At 38.2% G+C, this 20032-nt stretch overlaps 1 protein-coding gene across 2 annotated transcripts in view; it reads right to left on the reverse strand.

The window, feature by feature from the left end:
* Positions 1 to 20032, reverse strand: part of tecpr2 (tectonin beta-propeller repeat containing 2) — an 84061-nt gene that overhangs the window by 22649 nt on the left and 41380 nt on the right. For both annotated transcript variants that reach the window (XM_028821495.2, XM_028821494.2), the window contains exons 13-16: positions 19595 to 19736; positions 17582 to 17822; positions 15969 to 16058; positions 14307 to 14540 (exon numbers count right to left, since the gene is read on the reverse strand). In XM_028821495.2, the coding sequence (XP_028677328.1) occupies positions 14307 to 14540; positions 15969 to 16058; positions 17582 to 17822; positions 19595 to 19736 (707 nt within the window). The remainder of the gene's footprint in view (positions 1 to 14306; positions 14541 to 15968; positions 16059 to 17581; positions 17823 to 19594; positions 19737 to 20032) is intronic.

Consider the following 20032-nt stretch of genomic DNA (forward strand, 5'->3'; position numbering starts at 1 on the left):
AGGAACGGCATGCAATCCAGACTTTATAAAGTCATTAAAATTCTGATGGAATTTCCTAAAAAGATTGAGACAATTATTGTGCAAGTTATCAAAATGCAGTCTACATTCTCCATTTGCCCACTTAAAAGCATCCCCTAACACTATACTTTTCTGAACTAATGCAAGAATGCTGAAAAACAGCTTCCACATTTTCCCAGGGGGATACTTTACCAATAATCTTATCACATGCTGAACATCATGTAAAGTACCACAAACACTTAGCAGCGTGAATAGCGTTCCGTAGACATGCAGACTAACTCTCTGATTGAAGTTTTTCCACTGTGCTAAGAGGTGAAAAACTGGTAAGTTAGCATCTTAGAAAAACACACTGACTAAATGAGCTCATAAAGAAAATAATCCAATAAAATTGAAGAAAGCAGATCAAATCATCTTGCTTCTCAGTGAAATGCCTTTTGTGCTAACAAATAGCTGAACTGCCTGTTGTGTTACAGAGACAATACGACTGACTAGCCACATGAGAAGACAATGAAGAGCGCCTTCATCATTAGCCCTTTATCTGTTAGATTAGAAAAGAAGAAAGAAATCATTTATGTATAAAAGCCACATGAAAAAGTGAAAAAAGAAAAACTAAACGCATACACCACCACCACCATCATCATAATGAGGAGGGGCTGTTCAAGTAGTACCAGTGTAAATGCAATATATCTGCATTTTCCATGTTTTAGAATGAAGGCTATAATAAAAAAGCCTTAGAAATAAGTCCCAAAATTACTAGTTAAGCTATTTTAAATGTCCCTTTTTCAACTGTAGTTTTTGAAAGCCCCATGCCTTATTTTTAAGCGAAACTAAAGTGTTGCTGTTTTGCAAATCACTAAGCAATTGTTCCATTTGATAGTGTAGCACACCATGCCAGGAGGCAGTACTTAATATAGTTTAGAAATCCAGTTGCTATCATTGAATAACCCAGAGATATACAGCGCTATTTACGCAAAGGACAAGTTGCTAACTTGCAGAATCATATCATCTAGTGGTGGTGTTTGTGCGGCTGCCGGTCACAGGACGTCCCCAGTGGTAACCTCTCTTACGTCACAACACTCAAGGGCAGGGGCTCGGGTATCACTGCATCAGCTAACTGCCATCTATAGCAAATTCTCTGACAGTCGGGACCTGCTGCAAAACATCCCTTCCTCAGCCTGTACTTAAAATATCCCAGACATGTGCAGCTTGTATCATTAGCAATTCAGCATATGGTCTCAAGTCATAATAACACAGAACTTCAGTGGTGATTAACTCCTAAATGCTCAAAAGAGAGTTACACTAAGTTACTCCAAGAGGCTGGATAAATATGAATAAGAAAACAAAATATTTAAATAAAAGTGAAACAGTACAAAGAGAAGACTATCACTCAAGTTTTGTTGCCTACTGGGGTGACCAACACATACACACATCCACTTGAAGAACAGCAATATCAACTTAGATCACAAATGTATCCATCTGATTGGGCTTTAGCCAGTCTTGCTGTGAAATAGCTTGGCCACTCTGGCACATTTTGACACACTGTAGATCTTAACAGGAGGTGTTTCACTCAATCTCACATATATATTTGAATATAATAGGTGCAAGGTTTAACAGGTGGACTAGATGCATGCAATTAGAACTCGGACTATGAAATATCATGAATCAAGGGTCATTTCACTTTCCGACTCCTTTGTACAGAATGTCCTTCTTGTTTACATATATTGTTTAGCTGAAAGGCTGATGCAATCCCACATCAAAGAAACAGTATTAATAGATGCATGAATACATACTACAACATAAAACCAAAACACTTCTGTACATTACGACAAATCTAGTCTACAAGTCTCAAGTCTAAAAACCATGATGTTCCTTTATTATTATTCTGGGTGTGCAGTGAAATTAAAATTAACCAGTAGAGTCTTTGCCCTATTCAACTGCACATTACCTCAAGCCAAACAATAGTTTACTTTTAGCAAAAGTATTGAAGGCAGTGACAAGAAAAAAAACTATTGTGTAAACTTGCATAAATAGTGCAATATTTTATAAGACATTTAATATATTAATTTAAACTAATTTGGATAGGCCATAATTACATACGGTCACTTTACTACATGAGAAACGTTTAAAAATGTTTGCCTTTCTTCCACCTCCCAAAAAGTGCACATAAGACTGGTGATTAAAAATTGCCTCTATGTGAGTAAATATAACAGCAGGTGTGCTTCTGAGTACACCATGCAATAACCTGGTATCACAGTCATGGATGGTTCTGCCTTTTGCCCAATGCTACTGGAATAAGCAGCAACTACCAGGAAGAAATGTCACAAAAATATTTTTATTTCACATACACCAAGGTGACTTGCATAGGAAACATTATACAAATATTTGTGTTTAAAAAGTGAAAAATTAATGTATGGTTATTTTATGACATTCACTTGATTTTCTTGTTTAAATAGTTTATGAACAAAAACAAATCAATTAAAGTAGAAAAGAGAAAGCACCCTTTAAAAAGTGAGAGACACACACACACGCTATATTACATAGATACATACATACATATACACATACACATACACATACATACAGGCATGCATGCATACACACTGAGCAAATTATTAGGACCACTAATACTAATACTAGATAGAGCCACCTACTTCTCTCAAAACAGTCTCAGTTCTTTGTGGCATGGATTCCATAAGACATTGTGAACATTTGAGATTCTGTTCATATATACATGATTGTTCATGCGGTTTCTGTAGATGTGCGTACTGCATATTCATGTTGCAAATCTTCTATTCCACCACATCCCAAAGGTGCTCAGATCCAGATCCAGTAACTGGGAAGGCCACTGAACACCACTAACATCATTGGCATGTTCTTGAAACCAGTTTTGAGATGACTTTTGCTTTGTGACATGGTGTATTATCATACTGGAAGTAGCCATTAGAAAGAAGATGGGTAAATTGTGGTCATGAAGGCATGCAACAAGACTGAAATAGGAGATGGTATTTAAGTGTTGATTGGTGTTAACTGGCCTGAAATGTGCCAAGAAAACATTCCCCTTACCATTAAACCATGGCCACAAACCTGCACTGTTGACATCATTCAGGTTGGTTGTATGGATTCATGCTACTGACAGCAAATTCCGATTCAGAAATCAAACTTCAGCAGACCAGACTATACTTTTTGAGTTTTTAGCTGTCCAGGTGTGGTGATCCTCTGCACACTTGAGCCTTAGCTTTCTGTTCTTGGCTGACAGACATGGAGCCCGAGTTGGTCTTCTGCTATTGTAGTCCATCCGCCTCAAGGTTTGTGTGAATTGTAACATGATTTTCTGCTCACCACAGTTATAAAGAGCTCTTACAGCAGCCTTTCAGTCAGCTAGAACCAGTCTGGCCATTTTCCTGTGACCTTTCTCATCAACAAGTCATTTCTATTTGTAGAACTCATGCTCACTGCATGTTTTTTGTTTTTCACAACATTCTCAGTAGACTTTACAGACTGTTGGGCATGAAAATCCAAGAGAACAAATACTATATCCAGCCCATCTGGCACCAACAATCATGCCATGGTCAAAATCATTCAGCTAACACTTTTCCCCCCTTTCTGGCACTTCATGTGAATATTACCTGAAGCTCCTGACCTGTTTCTACAAGACTGTATGCACTGCGCTGCTGCAACATGATTAGCTGATCAGGTAATTGCAAGTATAAGAAAATGTATAGCTGTTTCTAATAACTGGCTAAATGGCTATATTATACACACACATATGAGTGAAACACGCAGGCCTATGGTCCTAAAAAATATACTACAAAAGGAAATATAAAAACAACTATAAACCCTATGCTCGTTGTTTACAAATGTAAGACCTTACACTTGATTATGAATTCTGAACATGAATGTACCTTGTCCTGGGGGATTACCAATAGATGGACTTAAGGGGGCCATGCTTTAATTAAAATAATCTTTCTGCCCACAAGTAAAGAGCCCACCAGGTTGGCATCACCTAAACTTTTTTGAAAATTCCAAAACATGTAATGTCATAACATTTTGATTAAGACCAAAATCAAGGTTTTAATCTTATTAGTTTGCGATTAATCATGTGACAGACATCAGCATATATTATATATATTTCTTTCTGTACCAGTCCAGCTGCTGCTTTGTGGACTGGCAATCCAAATTTAAACTGTTGAGGGAATAATGCATTAAACCACTGTAAATAAACCTTACCAAGGAAAACTTCAAATCAAAGAATAATTAACTTCATTAACATAATGACTTTCTTTTCTTATGTGTGCTGTCTGACAAGAAAATAAAAAAAGCAAACCACTCAATATCAATTAGCATAGCTGAGGACAAATGCTTGAAGATGCAAAAAAGTTGTTAAACTGCTTTCAGTTTTGTAGAGCTGTGTTTATGTATAGTTAAAACATTACAAGTCATGATTAATTAGCAAATTTGAAAAACAGGCCTTGGGTGTTGCTATCCCTATTTCAAATATCTTGCCTGCTTTTTAAATCAAGAAACAACTGAAAAAATACCTTTGAACAGTCTTGACTCAAACTTAGTGTATGAGGCACGGGCTCCAGCTGAACAACCTGCAAGGGCTTGTTATGGATTATAATGTTTTTGTTCCAACTAGCACTGAGCCCATAGCTGCATACCTGGGAAGGCAGGTGCAGCATAGTTTAAAGTCAATACATACAACAAAAAAAAGATGTAAGTTACACGTAGTTAAAGCTGTATGAGTAATCTTTCCTAAACAATTTAACTTTGGTGTCTAGCAGACAATCTCAATCTCATTTTTACCTGTACATTATTAGGACAAATTAAAGAAATGTCACCTGTATGATCCTATAAATAGGTCATCCTTACATTTTACACTTTATAAAAAACTGAAAGGCACTATTTTCTCTGATCTCTCAAGTTTGATCCTCGAAAGTTCAGTGCATTGACAAATGCAAATAAAAATTTTACTGTACTCCGTAAACCTGTAATTATTGAGCATCTCTTAAAACACTAACTGCATAGAATTTAATAATACTTAAGCAAGAAAAGGAGGCTGCAAAAAATAAAAATAAATTAAAAAATAGTTTCATATATTTTAAAATTAAGGATGAATGTGGCATGCTGCAGAGCTTCAGAGCTTATGTAACTAAAAATATGCCAACTGGACATAGTCAAGTATCATTAAGGATCAAATGTCCACAGCAATACTATATTTGTTATGAGATTCATGTCATGGAGTTACACTCCCCAGACTTATGTAATAAACCCAACCAATAATTACTATTCAGCACTGGAAGTGTAAGTGATAGTTGCAGGGTATGGATTAATAGAATTTAGCATAAGTTTTAATTGAAATTCTTTAATGTCATAAGAAATTGTCATAAGGTTCTTAAATTGTGTAAAAATTTGAAAAAGTAACTATGCTCCATGAAATGTTATTATTTAACATATGTAGATATATCAATATTTATAAAGGTAAAGTAATTTGGGGGGGGGGGGGGGGGATTTGACTTTGCAATAATTTATTCAATCATAATGGCCAGATCTGCCATTTCAGTGTTTGGAAAGAAGCAAGTCCACCTTGACTCTAATAGCTGGAATTGCCTCCTTTGGAAGAAACAACCTTAAGTAATTGTTTCCTATAACTGTCTAGCAGTATGTGACACTGACTGGGGGGAAAGTATTCTCCATTCCTTTATGCTGATTTTTTTTCCAGCTGTTTGCTGGTTGAGGGGTGTCTTGCATGCACAGCCCATTTCAAATTCTCCAACCCGCCAACCAACCTCCCACCACCACAGCATCTGGATGGGATTAAGATTCATGGTTTTAATTTGGCCATTCCAGAACCCTATATTTCTCTCTTTTCAGCCTTTCCTTTTTGCAGTTACAGGGATGTTTAGGGCCATTGTCGTATTTGAAAATTTACTGCTGGTTGAGTTTCAATCTTCTGACAGGGGTCCTTACATTATCCTCTTGCACATTCTAGTGCAATGAAGAATTCATAGTGGAATCTTTGATGGTGAGATGTCCAGACCCTGATGCAGTAAAGCAGCCCCAACACTTCCACTGCCACATTTTACAGCTGGTAGCAGATTCTTCTGTGCAAATGCTGTCTCTGCAAACATGTCTTCTGGTACTGTGGCCAAATAACACTATCTTTGCCTCATCTCTCCAGAGCACATTGTTCAAGAAGTCCTGGTCTTTCCCTAGCTGTATATGGTCACACTTAAGTCATTCCCTGACATTTCTTCTGGACAGCAAAGGTGTTCTCCTGGCACACCTCCCATGTAGATTTAATTTGTGGAGCCTCTTTATAATGGTAGACTCATGTAGAGTGACATCAACAGTAGCAAGACCTAACTGTAGGAACCGAGATGTAATTTCAGGATTCTCTAGAATTTTTTTTTTTTTTTTTTTATCATCCTGGATTCTGCTCTAGAGTAGAACATGTTGGAGTGAACTGGCCTGGACAAACTGGACATTTTTTGAAATCTTCTCTACTTGTAGGCGATTGTCTGGACAGAGGAATGATGAATTTTCAATTATTTGGAGATATATTTGTTTAAATCCCTTCCCAGACCCAAAGGCATCTATAACTTTCTTTCTAAAGGGGTTAGGGAGTTCTTTGGATCTAGGCATGGCAATAACATACATTTCAAGAACAACGAACAAACTAAATGTCTGAGGGTTAAATAAAAAAGTTTCAGCCACATCTAATGATGTGCTAACCATTTGCACCTAATTCTAATTTGAAGTATGGGTAAATGTTGGGGTGTACTTACTTTTCCAACATGATTTGCATTTTATTTATTTAAAATTATACAATGGACTACAAAATACAACAAACACCATGCCACATTTACATCACTTTTACCTATAGATACAGTTTAAATGAAGATCAAATCTTGGTATGTCCACATATGTTAAAAAATAAAAACTTTTCATGGGGTGAACTTACATTTTCACATGACTGCAATACTAATACAATAATAAAGACTGAGTAAAGAAACTATCATAGGTGAGTTTACATTAAAAAAAAAAAAGTCTAGAATAAAATAAGTCTAGAGAACTCTGGTCTTTTTTTGCTGTATTAGGCTTGATGAACATCTACTTAATAAATCTCCTGTCAAAGATAGTTCATTATTTTGATCCTTATTCACAAGTGCATCTCAGAACCACTCACACATGCAGATATTTAAAACAGGACATTTTCAGGAGTGGAGTAAAGAAGCTAGTAGCAGGAATACAAACTTGACCATTTTCTGCTTTGCGCAGTAACATCACTTTAGTACAATAGGCCCTAGTATTCTTTTTGCAAAACTATGTATTTTGAACCACTTGGATTTTCAGTGCAAAGGGGGAATTGCATGTAACAATGCCTGGTTTTAACTTATTCTGTCTTTCTGTAGAAAGCTGAACAGTTCACGGGAGCAGTTGTGAGGTCTGTTGTCACACAGGTTAAAGACAGTGTAGCAAACTCACACTTGTGTTCCACTTCAAATAAAAAAAAAACATTGTTACTTGAGCTTGAATACAATGCAGCACATGTTTAATATGTGTGCTCTACATTTGAACAGGCTCTTCTTGGTCCTCAAATCCATCCATTTTCAGGTTCCTGGGGTACCATCTCATATCCCAGCACCTCAGGACATCAATCTGTGACAAGGCATACATATACATGGACTCTAACTCTTACTTGAGGAACAGAGTTGACAATTAACCTATTATGCAAAATTAAAGGATGTTCTTTAGAACACCATTTAAGTAAATGGAACCAGATTAGGCAAAGGACATTTTTTCTTCCAAAGAAATATTATAATTCCAATACCTTTAGAGTAGTCCCACAGAAGCAGATCAAGTGGCCCCCACATGACAACAACTCAGTGAGGTCACAGTTTAAGGATGATGCATGCAAGCTTATTGAAATGACAGTCAAGAAATAGGTGGATCACTGGATAATGGCTATGATATCTATTATAATAAGTTATGCATCACAGAGGTTTGGCTGCATTAAGTGAAGCAAAGCCCAGCCAACCTACACAATGAATCGTCAGGCCAATAAAATATGCCAGATGCAGAAAGAACTTTGAACCCTGAAACAACAGCACTAGGTAGACTGCTGAGCTTAGCAACATACTACGAAAGAAGCTCATCAATTTGCACAGGGCAGAGTGGCACTGGAGATGGGGGACAGAAAGATCGAGGAAGCGTGCTACTTTTATTTCAAACTCTTTCGCTTTCACCAAGAAACGCTGTGGAACCCTCAGGTGCTCAGTGCAGGAGATGAACACCTTTCTGCACACTACTCTAAGCGACCCACAGACCAGGAACTTGTGCCAAACATGACCCTCATAAGCCCACAATTGCCTCTTTTGTTATGAGGGAGCCCAGTCTGCAAGAGGAGCTAGATCAGCCTCTGCCCCAGGTCCAGGTGGAGTCCCATACATGGTGTACAAGCGGTGCCGGCAAATCCTACGGTACCCTTTGGAAGGGTAGTCAACCAGTGGAGGTGTGCTGAGGGCATCTGGATGCCCAAAGTAGAGAACTCAAAGGCTATTAGTCACTTCAGATGCATCTTGATGATCAGTGTGGAAGGCAAGGTATTTTTCAGTGTCTTGTCTTGTCACAACGACTGACAGAGTTTCTTCTAAAGAAGAACGATATAGACACTACTGTTCAGAAGGCTGGGATTCCTGGAATGCCTGGCTACATGGAACACACTGCTGCAATCACTCAACTTATATGAGAGACACGAGAAGGGAAAGGGGACCTAACTATAGTGTGGCTGGATCTGGCGATTATGTATGGATCTTTACCGCACTAACTTATTGAGCTAGCCCTGCATCGATACCATGTTCCAAGCAAAATTAAGGACCTTACCCTGGACTATCACAACAATTTCAGCTTAAGAGTCACCGCTGGGTCTGGTACATCCAACTGCCATCTCCTTGAAAAAGGCATAACAACAGGCTGCATTATCTCAGTCATCTTTTTCATCTGTGCCATGAACATGGTTGTCAATTCAAAAGAGTCCGAATGAAGAGGCCCCTTGACCAAGTCTGGAGTCCGTCAGCTCCCAATAAGAGCCTTTTAAGGATGGCCTAACAGTTACCACAACATCAGCCCTAGGTGCCAGGTGGATCCTTCAAGGCTTAAAAAAGCTCATTATATGGGCCAACAAAATCAAGGTTTCTAGTTCTGAAGAGGTAGAAAGTAGTGGACAAATTCTGGTTCTTAATTGCCAGAGTTAGCATCCCATCCATCACTGAAAAGCAAGTTAGAAGCTTTGGGAAAATCTTTGACTGCAGCCTCAAAGACACTGCTTCTGTCAAGAAAACCAGTGAAGAGCTTGGGGCCTGGCTAACCTAGGTGGACAAGATGGACCTGCCAGGGAAGTTTAATGCCTAGATTTATCAACACTCAATACTACCCCGAATCCTGTGGCCTTTGCTGGTGTACGTGGTACCGATAAGCACAGTTGAGTCTCCGTTAAGGAAGATCAGCAGCAACTTGTGAAGGTGGCTAGGATTACCACATAGCCTGAGCAGTACTGCTTTGTATGGTACCAGCAATATTTTACAGCTCTGGGAAGCTCTGCAGTACATAGAATTCAGAGACCCGAAAGTGGCAACTGCAGGAATCAAGGTCGAACAGGCAGGAAGTGGAGTGCAAGTAAATCTCTGGAGATGGTGGAGGCACGAATGAGGCAAAAGGCTCTGGTAAGGCCATTGCAGTAGGGAAGAGCGGGAATCAGCTACATCCCATCGAACAGGGGCGACAAATCCAGGGCAAGGAGCAGCAACACCTCATTCAGGAGGAAATATGTGCAGGCATGGAAGAAATTTGAACTGGCAGAATGGTGGGGATGGGACAGCAAGAAGCATGGACGAGATTGGAAGCATTGCTACGAAAGATCACATGGGCCAATATCTGGAAAGCAGACTACCATTGGATAAGGTTCCTGGTATAAGCTGTCTATGACACCATGCTTAGTCCAGCAACCTCTATGTCTGTTTTAAGTGTAAATCACCTTCCTACCCTCAGTGCTATGGAAGAGGATCCTTGGACCACCTATTTAGCAGCTACCCAAAGACCCTTGCAGACAGGTGCTAAATGCAATTGCTGACAGCATAGCCACGGCCATAAAAAAAACTCCAAGGGCCACAATTAGTCAAAGAAAATCACCTTCCTGAGCGTTTGAGAGAAAGTCTGCTCACAAACTGGATTGAAAGCTGGTCTCCTCAATACTGCCAATGACTGGCATATGGAAGATATCGATATCATCATAATGATTGCAGCCAGACATGGTTGTGATTTCAGAATCCAAGAAAGCAAATGATTATGGTAGAATTGACAGTGTTGTGGGAAAAGCATATGGACAAGGCCAACGACAGAAAGTGTGCCAAGTATCAGGAGCTTGTAGATGTGTGCTGAAGGAGAGGCTGGTGTAAATGGTGTAAACCTGTGGAGGTTAGCTGTTGGGGTTTTACAGGGTGTTCACTCTGTAAAGCATTTACAATTCTGGGTACAACCTAGAAGGCAAAGAGAAGAGCCATAGACTTGCAACTGAAGCTACAGAGAAAGCCACTAGGTGGGTTTGATTCAAGAGAACAGATCCAAGAGTGAATGCAGCTGGCACAAAAGCTGGGGTCTGATCAGCCTTGGTGAGGTCACATGGGAGAGGGTGTCTGATGTCGAAAGACCAAAAAACACCCGATGATCCCAGGTTACATCACTGATGATGTGTCCCAGAGTATCCAAGAGATGTATATTTTCTTACCTTATCATAAAATAGATTCTGACTGAAAATGGTTAGCATTCTCTTAACTACAGTCCTCTTTTGCACAAATGAAGATTAACCAAAATAAAATCAAATTTTAGCTTTGAAATATTTTCAAAGAGAGACCTATGCTTGTTTATTTTTCTCCAAAGGTATTCTGAAGAAGTGAAATTTGTGTTTTAAGAAGTCCGGAAGTATCTTAGTAAAGCCTCAAGTAGAGTCAGTTCAAAATGTCTCTAATTAAAATTAAAATAGATACATTATGCTTTTCTCTTGGTCAGCTTAATGTACTGTAGGATGCTCAATTACAAATGGGGAAAAAAAGTTACAAAACTTTACTGCTTTCCACTAAAACATATATATTTCTGCATGTAAAATGTTTTATAGGTTTTATGTTTCTATAATCAATTAACTATTTATTTAATCATGAACATTCACATATACACAAAAACACACATGTTGTGATCATAACCAAGTGTATTTTAACTGCAAAGTGTATTTTATAGTACTGATTTTAGAAAGAATAGCTATTGTACAAGCTGTAAATCTGTTGCATTTGTTTTTTTTTATATTTATTGTTTCTTCTTTCAGAACTAAGTCAACAAACATACCAAATAATCGCCAAAGTTGAGTACCATGTTATCACTGTTTTTCCAACACTAGAATACATCTCCAAAAGCATATTGTTCTCTAATCTATTCAATTATCTTCCAGGGCAGTCCCTTCATTGCTAGAGTCAGAAGATTAGCTTCAGTATTCTGTCATGGCAGGTCATCTTTAAGATGAGGCAAGATCTGACAGGTTGCCCTTGAAGGGACTGGTATTTCTGGCAATCTCCATACTAGCTCCCTTAACTGGACAATCCTTTGCTGCCCCCTAGTGAATAAGTGGGACAAACTGGCCTCCAAGTAATCCTCCCTAAAATGAGTGATTTTCCCTACTAGAGGCCATATGCTCCCATCTCTCAGCCAAGAGGACCTTCAAGCTTTCACCAACACACTCTGGTTGTTTCACATTAGGATTCCATTTCCGTAGTTTATTTTTGTATTGATAGATTTAAACAAAGGTTATTTTGGGTTGCGTTTTGTTTTCTTTGTTTATGCAATGTCATTTGGAAGTGTCAAGTGACTGCTATAATCTCACAGTTGACATCATGGAAGTGAAATGCCACTTTCACAACCCATTGTCTCTCTGTAGAATAGTTAGTTTCTAATTCAGGTAGGACCTGGTGCTAGGTTTATATTTCCTGTTTTTGACTTAATTTTATGTCAGAGGCAAAATGAACGTCTTGACCCCATTTTGATTTTGATTACCTTTTTCAAGGTATGGCTCCTGGCTTTGACCCTTGCTTTGCTTGATCACATCACTATTTTGAATTAACTGTCTCCTGGTTCGTCGATTCTCACAACAATCTTCAGACACAGTCTGTGTTCCAACACATTGCTTTTCCAAATAAGGCTACATCTTTCTCTTCACTTGTATGGGTACCACTGTTCATGCGTATGCATGCATGTATGTATGCATGCATGCATGTATGCGTATGCATGCATGCATGCATGTATGCATGCATGCATGCATGTGCATGTGTGTGTATATGTATGTATGCATGTGTGTGTGTGTGTGTATATGTATGTATGTATGCATGCATGCATGCATGCATGCGTGTGTGTGTGTGTATATGTATGTATGTATGCATGTGTGTGTGTGTGTGTGTGTGCATATGCACACATGCATGCATGCATACGCACACATGCATGCATGCATACGCACATGCATGCATGCATACACACATGCATGCATGCATACACACACATGCATGCATGCATACACACACATACATACACACACATACATACACACACATACATACACACACATACATACACATACATACACACACATACATACATACACACACACACACACATGCATGCATGCATACATACATATACACACATACATGCATGCATACATACATACATATACACACACATACATGCATGCATACATACATACATATACACACATACATGCATGCATACATACATACATATACACACATACATGCATGCATACATACATACATATACACACATACACATGTACACACACACATACATGCATGCATACATACATACATATACACACACATACATACATATACACACATACATATACACACACATACATACATATACACACATACATACATATACACACATACATACATATACATGCATGCATACATACATACATGGTTGTCTCCACACATACCGCTTAGAATTAAGGCCAAAAAGTTCTATCTTGGTCTCATCAGACCAGAGAATCTTATTTCTCACCATCTCAGAGTCCTTCAGGTGTCTTTTAGCAAACTCCATGCGGGCTGTCATGTGTCTTGCACTGAGGTATGTGTGGAGACAACCAGGCACTGCTCATCACTTGTCCAATACAGTCCCCACAGTGAAGCATGGCGGTGGCAGCATCATGCTGTGGGGGTGTTTTTCAGCTGCAGGGACAGGACGACTGGTTGCAATCGAGGGAAAGATAAATGCGGCCAAGTACAGGGATATCCTGGACAAAAACCTTCTCCAGAGTGCTAAGGACCTCAGACTGGGCCGAAGGTTTACCTTCCAACAAGACAATGACCCTAAGCACACAGCTAAAATAACGAAGGAGTGGTTTCACAACAACTCTGTGACTGTTCTAGAATGGCCCAGCCAGAGCCCTGACTTAAACCCAATTGAGCATCTCTGGAGAGACCTAAAAATGGCTGTCCACCAACGTTTACCATCCAACCTGACAGAACTGGAGAGGATCTGCAAGGAGGAATGGCAGAGGATCCCTAAATCCATGTGTGTAAAACTTGTTGCATCTTTCCCAAGAAGACTCATGGCTGTATTAGCTCAAAAGGGTGCTTCTATTAAATACTGAGCAAAGGGTCTGAATACTTAGGACCATGTTTTTCTTTTTTAATAAATCTGCAACAATTTCAAAAATTCTTTTTTTTGTCTGTCAATATGGGGTGCTGTGTGTACATTAATGAGGGAAAAAATTAATTTAAATGATTTTAGCAAATGGCTGCAATATGACAAAGAGTGAAAAATTGAAGGGGGTCTGAATACTTTCCGTACCCACTGTACATACATACATACACATACATATACACATATACATTCACACATATACATACACATACATACATATACACTCACACATATACATACGTACATACACACACAGTATATATGAAAAGATTATGTTGACTAGTAATTCACTTTGTGTAGAAGATTTTTTTCTATGAAACATTTTAATTCACTTGTCCAGATAAAATAACGAGCCAGAAGCACGTGTGCCATACTTAGCATGGTAAATGAGCACCAATGAGTCAACATCATAGTATTTGAGCTATTTGCATAATATATTAGTTTTGAAAATGACCACCAAATGCTGAAAATACAAACATGCACCACACTGGTTGTTATAATTAGTAAATGTAGCTCACCTAATTGGCTAAGGTCTAATCTGGTCCAATGCATTCCAGTTGGGCAGGATTTGGATAAAGCTCGAATAAAGACAAATCCCTGTGTGTCTAGTCCCCACACAGCATCTTGGCAAGCAGAAAACTGGACCATCTCCACATCATGAGGAAGCTGGACAGTAGATGGCCTGAACTGTGGATTCTTATCACTAATGCAGAAAAGATCTTTGAAGGTTTGCCCCAACCACAGGAAACTTCCTACAAGTGTGAAAAAGTAATCTTTAGAAATATCTGGTACTATTTTCATTATATTTCATAATTTTATATCAACTTTAAGGCAGGCTAAAATAACAGATAAACATGTACGAAATAGCCTCTTATTAAGTATACCTACTGAACATTTAATAATTTGCCATTTCAACTGCTGAAATTACTCAAGAGTTTGAAACATACAGGGATACTGACACACTTCAGCTCCAATGGATCCTATAGCTGCTTCAGTAGCTGGTGATGCCGGTTCTATACTCAGAAAAGCTTGGTACATCTTATTCTGTGGATTTTACACTGGTTTGAGACCTGATGATTTGGGCAGTCACTGTATTAAGACACATTTGCTAGGATATTGCTAGAGCAATTTAAAGATTTTCTGAGCCTTGTGGCACTGAGATTTATTTTTGTCAAATGGATACACAATGGTGGTGAAAAAATGCATCTGGAGGACAGTGATGCTCTGATACATTGTGAAATTCTAGTGTTACTCTCCTTTTTTCATATTTTAGATATTCCACAAAACACATGCCACAACATCACACTATAGCCTTGTAGGATTAAAACTAGCAGAACTGATAAAAAAAACTTCCATATATTTTGGTCCTCTCTTCAGAGTGAATAAACAGAAACCAGAACTCTTCATAATAGAGACTATTCATAAAATACACTCCTGTGGCGTTTTAAGCTGTTCTTTAGCCCACACCACTACCCTTCTCAGCTGTTGGCAGCTTGTCTGTTACTTTACATAAACATCACTAGCCTGGATGGGACCTTTTTAGCAAAGGTATATTTCTAAACACAGGACTCTTGTTCAATGGCCTTTTATTTTAAATCCTGCGCTTTTCTCAATACACTAATGACACCATAGGATGTCACTTATGACACATTTATGCTCCAGTGTCTGTTGCTCACTGTCATGCTGTGTTCAAAGTGTCTTAGATGTTTTTAATCTTTCTCAGTCTCCCCCTGAATTGCACACAAACAAAATGCACAAATAACGCTGTTTAAAGACTTCCTATTTTAAATAGCATTTTCAGTGCAAATAATACCATAAGGGATCAAAGTAGTAAACTGCATAGCAAGTGTAGGTGAACCAAATTAAGCGGCTACTCAAAATATCTAGTTTGGTTTACAGTAACAACTTTAATATTCAATAATACATCAAAGATAACTGAGAATATGAACATCTACTTAAATGTCTAATGTGAGACAGGACTTTTTGGAAGTACCAATACTGAAATATAACAAAGAGTGAAATTCTCCACGGCTGTAACCTTTTCAACCATACAAAAGAAAATAAAAATTCACATAAATTATGAGACTTGCACACTGATGATGAGGATGAGGATGATGATACTACTCTGACTGTGAGTTCAGCAAACTGTACTTGTACATATTGGATCATTCTTAAAGTACCTTCATGTGTTGGAGCTGCTGATGCAAAAACAAAGGCCCACTTGGTTGCAGATGCAGTTCCCCGTGGCACAACAACGTTCCAATAAGTGCCTAACAAAATAAAAATAACTTTAGCTGTGCAAAACTGATACATAAGAGGTTAACTTGTCAATATATAAAAAGTCAGAAAATAATGAAATACAAAGACCAGAAACTATACAAAAAAAAAAGTAAAAAACAATGCAAACAAATAGATTAAGTAAACATATTGAGTGTGGGACTAAAATTCAAAGGTCAAAAAAAAAAAAAAATCTGTCTTATAATTCCAGTAGGTTCATTTCAACTACATAGATTGCCCGAGTCTGCATGCAGCTACACTATATGGTCAAATGTATTTGAACACCCCTCCAAATTACTGAGTTTCAGCTGGACCCATTGCTAACAGGCACATAAATTTAAGCACATAGTCATACAATCTCAACTGACGTGCTGAACAAGTCTGTGACTTTAAATGTGGTGCTATCATAGGAGGCCACATTTGCCACAAGACAGTACGTGAAATTTCTGCAATTTTAGGTCTTCCCCAGTCAGCTTTAAGTACTATTATTTTGAAGTGGAAATGTTGAGGAGAAACCAACAGCTCAGCCATGAAATGGCAAACCATGCAAATTGACAGAATAGGGCCATCAAGTGCAGAAGCTCATAGTGCATCAAAATTGCCTATTCTCTGTTACATTACTTAGAGTTATAACTGCTCCTGGAAGCAACATCAGCTAAAGAGCTTCACGAAATGGGTTTCTGTGGCCACAGCTGCAGACAAGCGTAATAATACTATGTGCATTACCAAGCATTGGCTGAAGTGGTATAAAGCTTGCCACAAATGGACTCAAAGAAGTGGAAATATGTTCTCTGGAGTGATGAATCATGCTTTACTACCTAACAGTATCAGGAACAAATCTGAGTTTGTAGTATATTAGGAGAATGCTACATTATGGACTGCATAGTGCCTATTGTAAAGTATAGTGGAGGAGGGATAATGGTCTAGGGCCGTTTTTCAGGGTTTGTGTTAGGCCACTTGGTTCTAGTGATGGGTACTGTTGACTCTACAACATACGAAGATACAGTGGGGGAAATAATTATTTGATCCCCTGCTGAATTTGTAAGTTTGCTCACTTATAAAGAAGTGAACAGTCTCTAATTTTTATGATACTTTCATTTTAATGGAGACGACATAATATCAACCAAAAATCCAGAAAGAATTCTGTCTCCCACAAACTGGCTGTGTGCCACACAATCACTCAATCAATAAATGACAGATACTCCTGATCTCATCCAGTTGTGTGTATAAAGTACACCTGTTCACAGAATCAATTTCTTCCATTCCAACCTCTCCACCACCATGGGCATGACCAAAGAACTGTCAAAGGACGTCAGGTACAAGATTGTAGACCTGTACAAGACTAGAATGGGCTACAAGACCATCAGCAAGAATCTTGACAACTGTTGGTGTGATTATTTGGTAATGGAAGATATATAAAATGACCATCAACCCCCCTTGGTCTGGAGCTCCATGCAAGATCTTGTATGGTAATGTGGAAAGATAAATGAAAAAAAAAACACAACGCAACAATTACCAATAAGACTGCCTTTAGCCACATGGAACTCGTTTTTTCCTGATGTGATCCAGACTCCACTACTGTTCACACTGATTAGACTGGGCTGGCACTGAGGCTGCTGTGACCAGAAAGCTACCCGTAGCTTATCTGCCACTTTTTCCACAGGTACCTGGGCAGCAGTTGCGACCGTCTGTGTAGCGTGCATGATGGTTTGAAAGAGGCCATGCTGGTCAAAAACCACATAATCTGTAATGCTCACCTATTGGTAAAGAATCAAAAGAGTAATTCTGAACATCTTTGTAGTTGAAATCACATTTCAGCTTTATAAAGTTGACAGGACACTCCTTTAAAAAAGATTAAATGCTGAAGACACTACATTTGAAATTAAACATCCAGTAACCTTAATTTACAAAAGTAAAGCTAACAAAAAATGTATAGGGTTATAGGATCATTATTATCACATGCAGAGTGTACGGTGAAAGTCTTATTTGCATGTGCTAATCACTATGCAACATGCTGGCACTCTCCAGTCTTACGAGCAGCACAATTATGAAGAAAAGCATTTTAATTGGTTGTCAGGGGACTAGATATGACAACAATGGAGTAGAAGACAGGAGGGCAAATAGCACAGAAAGCAAGACAGACTCTTTTTTATGATGATAAACAGCTGCAAGTCCCCTTTTCAAGATGAGTCTGCATCTTCTAGAATAGGATCAACAGTGGTTTCAGCAGGAGTACCATAAATAAAAAGAAATTATTAAGCCATGTAATATTATTGAATCAATAAGAGAACATCAAATGTATTTATTTAGGGGATACTTTAACTCAAAGTAAATTATAATGCACATAAGTATAGTATAATACATTATGTATAGCTTATGTGAACTGCTCAGCAATCATGAGTTGTACAGCTTAAACCATACATACTTATGCCTTATCTCCCAACAGTAAAAGAAGTGTTTTATCACCAGAAATGTCACCAAGATCTAGACATTAACTGAGAAATTGTGTTTTTACAGGATGTCATTAATTATGAAATATGGAGTATGGCAAAGCACCATTTGCACTGCGGTTGGTACCAAAAACAACTTTTACATGTGCTGAGAAAGATGTATATTATTTTTGGCTGAAATAAAAATATTAAACAGTAAAAAAACATTAACCCATATATGCTGTTGGGTCAGGCTTTGGCTCCTGTGTCCTAAAGTGGCCTAATTGACTTTAGAAGAAGGATGGATGGATGGACAAAAAAAGCACAATATACAAATGTTTAGACAGACAGATCTACACCTACACTGTCTACAATCAAAAAAATAATGAATCCCCAAAATCACCTCAATATCTGATCAAATCCCGAAAATAACTAACAATTCTTTAACTTTACTTTTACAGTATAAGGCTACAGGGAACCTAAGAATCTTTCTCTAGAACTAGGATTAAGACAGCAACTAAACATGGACAGGATGCTATTTCTTCTCAAAAGATACACACACGGCCTAATTGGGGTTTCCAATAAAATAGCACATTTTTTTTTTGTGTGTAGACACCTGTTTAGATAGAGAGAAACACAGGCAGACACCACAAGAAGTCAATTTCCAGGTCTGTTAGGCAGAAGAGCTAACCCAGGTGCCAAAAACATTTTCATTGTTAACAATAACAGTGAATTTTTTTGTGCATAGGGAAAACACCTTTGGGGAATGCATCGTCCCCAATTGCAACCAAGGGAAACACTTGTGCACTGCAATATAGTCAGTCAGTCATCTTCCAACCCGCTATATCCTAATACAGGGTTATGGGGGTCTGCTGGAGCCAATCCCAGCCAGCACAGGGCGCAAGGCAGAAACAAATCACTGTGCAGGGTGCCATTTATGATTTGCAATGCAAAAAGAGAAAAAACATACATCATACATTTGTAAAAATGCCTGCCAGATACCAAAAGATGTAAAGATATGGGACAATGACTTAAATAACCAATATTAATAAAGGGAGTGTATTCAGTCACCTACAGAATTAAGTACTTTTGAAACCAACCTGCCACCAGTGATCATCTTCACCTTGTGGTTTCTTTGGAGAAATTCCAGTTCTAAACCAAAGATTTCCAATGGTGTCCAGTGCCCAGGCTGTCTGATGGTCTCCTAGAGAAATGCAGACTGGCTCCAGACTCTGTCTTTCACTAACAAGTAAATACAACACATCAGAGTCTATATCCTGCAGACCACAAATTGAGGCAGTCATGAAAACAAATAATTTGAAAAACTAATTATAATGTAATGTAACTTTTCAAGTAAATTAAAAATTCATATCATTAACATTCTCAAGAACTGATTTAAAGGAGAGTGGTTTAATGACTGCTGCATTCATTTGCTCAAATGCTAATTATTTCAACTCTTCTGTCAATCAAAGCACTATTGTACATCATCTAGTCAATCATAAAAATAACTACTTGGGTATGATATTTGGTGTATCAAG

The sequence above is a fragment of the Erpetoichthys calabaricus genome, chromosome 16 (genome assembly GCF_900747795.2).
Source record: "Erpetoichthys calabaricus chromosome 16, fErpCal1.3, whole genome shotgun sequence".
NCBI lineage: Eukaryota > Metazoa > Chordata > Cladistia > Polypteriformes > Polypteridae > Erpetoichthys > Erpetoichthys calabaricus.